This window comes from Aspergillus piperis, assembly GCF_003184755.1.
Source record: "Aspergillus piperis CBS 112811 unplaced genomic scaffold BO85scaffold_3, whole genome shotgun sequence".
Lineage (NCBI taxonomy): Eukaryota > Fungi > Ascomycota > Eurotiomycetes > Eurotiales > Aspergillaceae > Aspergillus > Aspergillus piperis.
In genome coordinates, this window is record NW_020291593.1 from 2,129,529 (window position 1) to 2,138,977 (window position 9,449).

General features: G+C 49.9%; 4 protein-coding genes across 4 annotated transcripts; all 4 read left to right on the forward strand.

Annotated features, from left to right (window-relative positions):
- Positions 1-1,987: 1,987 nt before the first annotated feature.
- BO85DRAFT_517649 (Zn(II)2Cys6 transcription factor) lies at positions 1,988-3,947 on the forward strand (the record flags this gene model as incomplete). Its single annotated transcript, XM_025664924.1, has 3 exons — positions 1,988-2,083; positions 2,150-2,484; positions 2,540-3,947. Exons 1-3 carry the CDS (start codon positions 2,024-2,026, stop codon positions 3,945-3,947), a joined length of 1,803 nt encoding a protein of 600 aa, XP_025519407.1. The 5' UTR covers positions 1,988-2,023.
- Positions 3,948-4,038: 91 nt separating this feature from the next.
- Positions 4,039-5,267, forward strand: BO85DRAFT_197288 (SDR family oxidoreductase). The gene is made up of 5 exons (XM_025654487.1): positions 4,039-4,205; positions 4,252-4,310; positions 4,357-4,731; positions 4,785-4,982; positions 5,057-5,267. The coding sequence occupies exons 1-5, from the start codon at positions 4,130-4,132 to the stop codon at positions 5,138-5,140; spliced, it is 792 nt and encodes a 263-aa protein (XP_025519408.1). The 5' UTR covers positions 4,039-4,129; the 3' UTR covers positions 5,141-5,267.
- Positions 5,268-6,183: 916 nt separating this feature from the next.
- BO85DRAFT_197193 (uncharacterized protein) lies at positions 6,184-7,421 on the forward strand. The gene is made up of 3 exons (XM_025654486.1): positions 6,184-6,427; positions 6,493-6,729; positions 6,777-7,421. Exons 1-3 carry the CDS (start codon positions 6,270-6,272, stop codon positions 7,366-7,368), a joined length of 987 nt encoding a protein of 328 aa, XP_025519409.1. The 5' UTR covers positions 6,184-6,269; the 3' UTR covers positions 7,369-7,421.
- Positions 7,422-7,922: 501 nt separating this feature from the next.
- On the forward strand, positions 7,923-8,343 carry BO85DRAFT_475557 (DUF3140 domain-containing protein; the record flags this gene model as incomplete). Its single annotated transcript, XM_025662737.1, has 2 exons — positions 7,923-8,039; positions 8,142-8,343. The coding sequence occupies exons 1-2, from the start codon at positions 7,936-7,938 to the stop codon at positions 8,341-8,343; spliced, it is 306 nt and encodes a 101-aa protein (XP_025519410.1). The 5' UTR covers positions 7,923-7,935.
- Positions 8,344-9,449: the final 1,106 nt, after the last annotated feature.

Below are 9,449 nucleotides of genomic sequence, written 5' to 3' on the forward strand. Positions count from 1 at the left end.
ATGTCAGATATTTGAGCCCTGTGGCTTGGACTTAGCTCTCGTGTAATGTTCTAAATATGACAATAATCTGAATTGAGACATACCCACCGGCGCATAAGCCGAACGAACTTGTTTCGATATCTTCGATGTGAGTTTCAAACCAGCCTGCCTGATGCTGTTCACCGCACTACCACGTGCGTTTCTCAGCCTTCAAGGGCTGTCCGACATCACAGCGCGTTCCTTGATTATGGCTCCCTATCAAACCGGCCCATGCTAGACTTAATGTCATGGGCTCCTAGTTAGTCATGCTACTCAGACTGAACCTCAGCCGGGATATCCTTATTGCCAACATGTCCCATTGATCCGGGACATCTATGCCCAGAAGAGAACTGGCACATGCGCGGGGCACACAGTGGGAGTCTAAGCGAGGTGTATGAAGATACCTTGATGGCGAAGACACGAGGTACCAGGTACCAGGGGTGACCCTGGATGCCCAGGTCGAGCAAGGAGTCACAGGCAAGTTCCTTCACATCCAACAAATTAGAGCCATAATCAAGTGCGATCTGAAGTTATTTTCCAAGAGGTGACACAGGCGTTCTCGGGTTCTTTCTACCGCCCCGACAGATTATGTATCTTGCGATGACGATGTCGGCTAAAGCAGTCGAGAAACTTGGGCTTGATTGGTAGACACTGTGGCAGGCAATCTTCACATTGCAGCCCATGAGACATCACGAGGATGCAAAGACTGAAGGCCGAGAAAGTACGTGAGGTGATGCCCTGCAAAAATGAAGGCAGAGGCAAATGACTTGGCTGGAATGGATTGTGATGGTGGGCTCTGATAACGTTGCAGTTCGCCAACATCTACAAACGGAAGGCGCGATGCCGAGCTCGGCCGATTATCCACCCCCTTTTCCTTCTCCTTCTGTCCACACTTTTGCGAAGATCGTTAGTTGCTCGTTAATCACGCATGGCTTTTCCTAGAACATAGCCTCCGTGTTCTTTGTCCAATGTCCGCGTGGATCTGGCCGACTTCTGGGCGTTCCCATGACTCTTGATGCCTACAATGGCTTATGCCTGTCTCTGGTCAGAGTCTTCTCCGTCTTTGAAAGACTGATTATACCTTCTTTCGGCAGCCTGGGCTTCAGTGAGCCAGTGCATGCGACTATCGTGGGAGGATGCATTGCTCTAGACTATACCCCATCCGCAAAGTTAGGGTATGGATTACTCGTACTGGTCTCGGTCTATGTGGAAAAACCGGGTGAAATACTCTGTTCGCGTGAAGTGTAATCCAAGTCCTTGCCTTGGCCTCTGTTGCATTCGGCAGCCGAACTTCCTTCTCTGAAGAGACTGTGCTGATGACACTTTCCAAAGGTCAGCACATTCGTCCTATTCGGAATCAGGCGCACAGCAACACAATCATGAAGTAATCAGCGGCGCTCAGATTTCAGGGCAAGACTGCCGAGATATGAGCATCCTCTCGTGCACTTGAGTCGAAGGATATACCTGTCGCAATGTCATTATACTCATGCAGTGATTCTCATAGCTTGATATCTGCTTGGGAAGGAACAGCCATATTTCTTACTACTATTGTAAGGAAAGAGATTCAGTACCTTTCAGCTGAAAAAAATACCCGAGACCAGTCACTAAAGATGAGACTGGGCACAGCTCTAAGTTCAGTCAACACGACGAGCGGCTCGGAAAGGCTCCCGTGTCTTACGGTCGGCATCGTGGTTCATCGGAGAATACATCTCACATGGAACCAGTAGTTTCAGTTTCTGCTGTATTACCTGCACTATAGTATGCGCCAGGCCTGCAAGCCTACGGAGATTAGTATGGGAACTACGATCGGAGTTTGTCAACTTGCTATCCGTCGGCTGCAGGTACATCGGGCTGACGCCATCGCACGCCTCTAAGGCGCAATAGCGTCCACGTTGGTATACAAGCTGGACAATCGTCGAATGTAAGTAGATCCAGCTAGTGCTAGTAATTTATTGATTAACAAATATCCCGATCGCGTGTTTGATGATACACATTGTGAGCGCACATGGATAACCACCATGATCGGAAATCTGCACCTCCGTGCTCTCAGTGTCGGTCGCGCAAGGTAAGCCTCCATTTGATACGTTTGCTTTTCACCCCGCATCTATTCTTAGTCGTTAAGACATTATAGGTTCGCTGCGACCGTAAAAAGTACACTTGTGGCAATTGCGAGAGGTTAAAGCATGCATGCTCTTATGAGAGGGATAACCCATCCCCGGGGCGCCCGAGGCATGACCGTGGCCATCCCGGAAGACGTCGTGGAACTCGGGCGTGCATCTATTGCCGTCTTCAAAAAGCCCGATGTTCAGGTGAGACGCCACAGTGCAATAACTGTCACCGACGCCATCAGGAATGCCAATATCCAGCCTTTAGAGGAGCTCGCCAATTATCTCAGGATCGAGATGGAAAATTGACAGTCAAGTCTTCCACTCGCTTGGTCTCCCTGAATGAGCTGCAGCAAGGACTGTATGACGGTCGTTATGAGCGTTTTCTAGTTGATCGCGCCGCTGATTTCTATCAGAGTTTACCCTGTAAAGGACGGAGCGGAGTTAGATGGAGTCCTCGATGACTATTTCTTGCACCTGTATCCCTTGCCTTCCTACAGCTTCCTTCACGAACCCTCGATTCGGCGAATGTGTGCTGCTCAAACGCTCGAGCCAAGTCTCGTGTTATCTATGTGCGCCTTGGTAAAACTAAGGTGCAGACCATCTGGGTCTCAGTCTCAGCCTTCCGAAAGCATGTCATTGATCGAACTTTCGGAAAAGAGGATCTGGGACATGATCGAGACGCCTTCAATATTCAGATTGCAGGCACTCTTCTTGATTATCCAGTATCATGCCGAAGTTGGCCGGTTCGAAAGGGCCTTCATGATGGCTTCCATTGCGAGCCGCCATGTGACTGCTCTCCAGCTGAAGCATGAAAGCCCACACCTCAGCTTTGTCACTCAGGAGATTCGGCGGAGAGCTGCTTGGACGATGGCACTACTAGATGGTTACTTTTCTGTAGGGCTTCCCGGCTACAGCACGATAAATTATGAAGAGATATACCAGCAATATCCGTGTCGTGAAGAGGAATTTGGCTCAACGGATCCCGACACAATACGGGGCCCTTCCACCGCTCGGGTTGAAAACAAAGCTCACTACAGCATGCTGGAGCTGATACTACGTATTTCCAGGGTGCGCAGAGATATCATGCGCTTCACTAGGCAGTTGGCCCTGCTGGAGCAGCCTCTCAAAGAGTTTCAGGGTATTGTGCAAGGATTCCAAATGAACCTCACTCAGCTTCAGGAGAAAATAGCGTCCGTTGTGGGTTCTTCGGCCACTGGAACCATAATCCAGCCAAACTTCCGGTGGGTTGTGAGATCTCTAGAGATCCAACTCGCTTGGCGTCAGGCACACTGTGACCTGTTTCGCCTCTTCCTTCTCGGGCATCCCAATGCGGCCCCTGATGTGGTATTACGTCCCTTGGGATCAAGCACCTATGCTAGCCAAGCCCAGGAAATATGTCAGGAACACAGTGACTGGATAATAGAATCCATTAAGAAAGTTCGAAAGATGAATCTCCAAGTCCTCTTTTCATTCGATATTGCGAGATGCGCCTATCAGGCTGCACGCCTCAATCTCTTTCTCGCTCATATGCCAAACGTGCGGCCGCAGCTAACATCAGAATCCGCCGTTTCTAATGCTGCAGAATGCCTAGCTTTTATCAAGGAAAGATTTGTATCGTCTGCCCATGCTCAGCGGATGATCTCAGACCTCAGTCTCTTGATTGGGGCCTACGAGACGCGTGATGGGCATTTTGGAGCAGCGATGGCGCTTGATTCGTTACGGTTTTCTGGGGATGCCCTTGAGAAGCACAAACAACTATCGGCACACAGTCTTATTCATCAGGCTAATTTCGTGGATGATAGCTATCTCTATGAATTGTGAGATCTTGTGATACTTCAGATGAGGCGCGCTCAGACAAATAACTACCACGTGCCATTCTCGGAGGACCTCCGCTGCGGGGGTCTATTGCGGGGTTCCCTACGTCGCACGGAGTACTTCACCGACACAAAGCTCGCTATGTTGCATGAGCATAATCTCAACCATTTTTCAGTCATACCGCCACCATGGTTCTTTCTAAGCCCGAGAACAAGCACGTCCTGAAGGCCTTCGACCTCACCGGCAAGGTTGCTGCCATTACAGGTACCTTCCCGGCAGAGCAACATTAGCAGCTTCTAACTGATCACAGGCGGCGCCCGGGGTATTGGACTTGAGGTTTCGAGGGCCCTCGCAGAAGCTGGTGCCAATGTAAGATCAAGCGTTCTACCAAGCCGCCTTGTGCTGACTATCGCAGGTGGCCCTGATCTACAACTCTTCTAAAGCGGCAGAGGCCATTGCCGAAGAGATCGGTACCCAGAATAACGTGAAATCAGCTGCCTATAAGGCGGATGTTGGAAATCAGGAGGATATCGAAAGGGTAATCCAACAGATCGCTTCAGACTTTGGCAAGCTCGATATTATCGTCGTGAATTCGGGAGTCACTTCCAATATCGCGGCGGAAGACTACACCACGGAACAATGGCGTGACATTATGAAAGTGAATCTAGATGGCGCGTTTTATAGCGCGCAGGCGGCTTCTCGGATCTTCAAGCAACAAGGACATGGGAATGTCATCTTCACGGCCTCTGTCAGTGCAACATTGGTGAATGTGCCTCAGAAGCAAGCAGCGGTATGTTGCATTCTATGTCGATTCTAGGGTGTGTACTAATCAGCATGGTCCAGTACAATGCCTCCAAAGCCGGGGTCGTGCAGATGGCAAAATGTCTGTCTGTTGAGTGGGTTGACTTTTGCCGGGTCAACTGCGTTTCCCCGGGGTTCATAGCCACAGAAATCCTCGATATCCACCCTCTGGAATGGCGCGAGAAATGGAACGACATGGTGCCGGCTAAGCGAATGGCTGATGCCTATGAACTCAAAGGAGTAAGTTAGCTTCTGCCTGGTGACTTTTCGCTACCTCCTTTATCCGAAACGATGGACAGTTGTTAATGTTTCAGGCCTATGTGTTTTGCGCTTCCGATGCCTCGAGCTATATGACGGGAGCCAACCTCGTGATTGATGGCGGCTACACGCTGCCTTAGGCATGACTCTTGCAGCCTAGCGTCCACGTTGTGTTGGACTCTTTTGACAGCAAATGACGCAAATGGGTATACATATGTAAGATGCGGTAGGAGTGTAGTCACACTCGAGAATATGTTTCACAGACGGATGATCAGTCCACGCGAACACGAGGTCTATTGTAAGCGAGACGCATGAGAAGCCCGCAGGGGCTTCTCTTGAATACCCGACCTGCTAGTTTAGGCACAGGTTATGAATATTGTATCAATTCCCAACTCATGAGGGTGCAGTCAATTTTCGAAGGGCAAAGTGTGTATTTCCCCCGAGGGTCTTCCTTAGAAGGCGTCCGCACCTTGTGCAGACCGAGTATGATGCCTCATAGTGATGGTCTTCGCCATCGTTGGCACTAGTGTATTCTTGGTATCTGTATGCCTCAGGTGTCGATGAGGTGTCCGATGACTTTGGGATGAACTGAATTGCGGCCTTCGCGGTTCCCCCACTCTCCATGCATCCATGAGAATCATTCTCTATCTTCAACAGAAGATAATGCAAGGGCTATATCATCCAGATAAAGCTAATGCAAATATCTCCTCGATGCGATGATCAACTTTAGGCACCATCATATCCTCCACCCGAAGTCCCAATGAGCATGGGCCGCTGGTTGCTTCACCCAAGGATGACGGCGCTAAGCTCTGACTACGTGGCTGTCACCCCGCCTATGAACTGTGGCTGCTTGAAGTTAAATCCCAGCCCGGCATGCTCCCCCACCATGATAAAACGAGCTGCGTCGAATGGAGCCTGGAAAAGACGGTGAGTGCGCACTAGCCGTCCGCTCCAACGTGCCCAAAGAAGCGAGGCTTTGATCTCATTTGCTATTGCTTAGAATCCGCATGGACAATGTCGATCAATACGTCGGGCCGGAATTAATTCATGAACCGTCTTCACTGGCTGCACTGATACCAGCCCCGATAATGCTTTGAGCCCGATCAGCCGTTGACAGATTGCGTCATTATCTCGAGGCGAAGATTTCCATAGGCAGTGTTCGGTGTCAAATCTGATGGCATATAAATAGTATCGGGATCCGTGGCTCATGGTGGCTGAACCACGTTGGTTTCTGAGCTCACCTTGAAGTTCATCATTACCGTCTACACCATGGTGAGGAACATCAGTCTCCTCAGCCTCGATGGCGGGGGTGTCCGCGGATTATCCTCCCTTTACATTCTGAAGCATATCATGGAATCCATCGATCCTGAGAACACACCAAAGCCATGCGAGTACTTTGATTTGATAGGAGGCTCGGGATCAGGCGGGTAGGCATTCTATGGTGCACGAATCATCCCGATCGGGGTTTCATCACTAATGCTCCATATCATAGGTTGATAGCCATTATGCTTGGTCGATTGGAGATGGATATCGATCAGTGCATCAACGCATATAAGCGGCTGTCAAATCACGTATTCGCTCGAAAGCGACTACTGCCAGTGGGAGGCAACTTGCGCCGACAATCGAAATATGACGGTCGCAGGATCGAAACTGCCATGAAGGCGATTCTTCACGAGCTTGGTTACGAGGATGACATTCTCCTAAGAGAGCCAGCGTCTCCCTGCAAAGTGTGAGTCTTTCTCAATGATACAAAAATCTGCATGCTAATCGGCACAGTTACGTTTGCGTGACCGACGACGGTTCAAAACGAAATCTAGCACCCTTGACAAGCTATCCGAGCAAGTACTGCTCCAACGAGCTGTACAAGACCGCCAAAGTATGGCAGGCTGGCAGAGCATGCTTCTCCACGGAGCAGCTCTTCGATCCCGTCCCCATCGGACCAAGCGGACGGCGATTCTACAACAGCAACACAGACGCTAACAATCCGGTGCGAGAAGTCTGGATAGAGGCGAGAGGCATATGGCCATCCGGCTCATTGGATACCCAGATCCGATGCATGGTGTCCATCGGTACCGGTGTTCCTTCGATCAAGAGATCCAGCAAAGCGATGTTCGGCTTATTGAAGTCATCGCGCACTGATTCCATCGACACCGAAGTGGACATGAACAAGTTCCTCCGAGAGCATACGGAACTGGATGACGAAAATCGTCTATTCCGGTTCGATGTACCCAACGGATTGGCGGATATCTCTCTCGATGGCATTGATGAAATCGACACGATCGTGGATGCTACCGAGGAATATCTCGCCAAGGAGCCGGTCTACAAGCAGATACAGAAATGCGGTAGAGCTCTCAGTGCAGGCCCTTGAGCCAATTTGTGATATTTCTTTTTGTATAGACTTGGGTGGCAGACTGCTGGAGTTGGATGTGAGCGTCTTATATCTAGTCCTTCTAATACTATCGATACCAATGTGATTATTTTCTTCGATTTATCGCACGCCATGACTGAATGAACAACAAACCCATCCACCTTGAGAACCAAGAACAAGAATAACCTTCCCGAACCTTAATCTCTACCAAATAGACAACAAAAGCCTCTTTATCTCTCTCGAACCACTCCACCCAAAAGTTGAACGATGACGAAGTATCTGTTCCCGGAAACATGACGTCAGGAACTCTCAACCTCACCTACAAAGCCAGAATAGCCCTCTCAATTCCCTACTGATCACCTCCAACTCCTCACTATCTCACAGTCTATCATACCACAGAACAGAACAGAACAGGACAGGACAGAACAGAAAAGCCTCACCAAAATGGTCAAATCCAAAGACACCGTCATCGAGTACTCTCCAACCCCCTCCCAAAACAACCCCCTTCCACCTAAACCCCATACTAATAATGCGAATGCTGACAGCGAATTCAACTCCCTCGTCAACATGACGCCCAACGAACTCCGCGACTGGCTCAAAGGCACCCAATCGCAGTCCTCAGGCTGGACGAACGAGTCGTCCTCGTCGGGGGAGACGATTGGACATGAAAGGCATGCCTCCATCCCTTCTTCACAACTACCTGAATCAAATCACAATATCTTGGTTCTATCCAAGCTAACGATATACGTCTATGAATGTGTGGGGTTTGACAGTGGCCGAAAAATCGTCTCCATCCTCGAACACAACCCGTCCAAGGACCCGTCGGGGTACTCGGACGAAGACGTCGATCATATGCGAAAGGTAGTGTCGTATTGTAAACGGCATTTGGCGCAGGAGGAGACGGCGAAGCGGGATACGGATAGTAAGAGTTATAAGTCGCTGAAGAATTGGGGGCATGATCCGTTGAAGGGATAATCTTTCTGTCTGGTTTCTTTTCTTTGAAAGGGTAGGGGGTTTGGAGTTAGTGGCGGCTGTGTGTGTGTGTGTGTGTGTGTGTGTGTGTGTGTGTGTGTGTGTGTGTGTGTGTGTGATTGAGACACTGGTTGGGTTGGTTGTTTGGGAGTAATTTACTTGTGGGGTAGGAAATATATGATGATAGTTTCAATTGTACTCGAGATCTCTATCGAGGTAAGGTGATGGTCTGTGGTCTATATATTACTGTGACTAGTGGGAGGGTAGCGGTAGTGGTTTTGAGTAACTATATTCTTACTATGATCTTCTCTGATATATCATTGATAGCATCATTCTCTTCTTTTATTATTTACCCAACTATCTATCTATCTATCTATCTGTCTACCTACCTACTGAGCTCATCTTAGCTTCACCCACCCCCCAAAGGGTAACCCCCCAAGAGGACAAGCTACTAGACTCCAGCACCACGATGAGGTGTGAGCTTCAATCGCTGGAGGACCTGGCCCGCACAACCAGGCGCTCAAACGCCATGTATTTCTACATGTGTTGAGACTTTTCATTTTTGTTTTCGGCGCTATTACAGCGCTGGCTCAAAACAACTTGTACCTGACCAGCGGATTAAGCCAGCTAGTCAAGTGTGCGGCTTTTTCTATAGCATTCCCTGTCATCTCATAATGAGAGAAGGTACTCGCGCAACACCGGGTGGAGGCATAGTGGGCTCGACGGGTGTGTGTGTGTCGAGCCAACAAACCTATACCTGGACGGCATTGTGCACCGTCACGCACCCCCGGTGGACTCCCTTATGCCCGTAGGGGGGCAGGAGCAAAAATCTGTTTTGTATACCGAGGGGCGGCAGGGTGAGGCAGACGTTTGTGGGAACGTGGCACGCTGCGCGGCTAGCTGCTGTGGCAGCCCCCGGTGGGTAAATAGGTAGGTAGGTAGGGCAGAGGCGGGCAGAGAGAGAGGTGGGCAGGCAGGCAGAGAGAGAGAGAGGCAGGCAGGCAGAGAGAGGCAGGCAGGTAGGTCAGGTAGGTCAGGTAGGTCAGGTAGGTCAGGTAGGTCAGGTAGGTCAGGTAGGTCAGGTAGGTCAGGTAGGTCAGGTAGGTCAG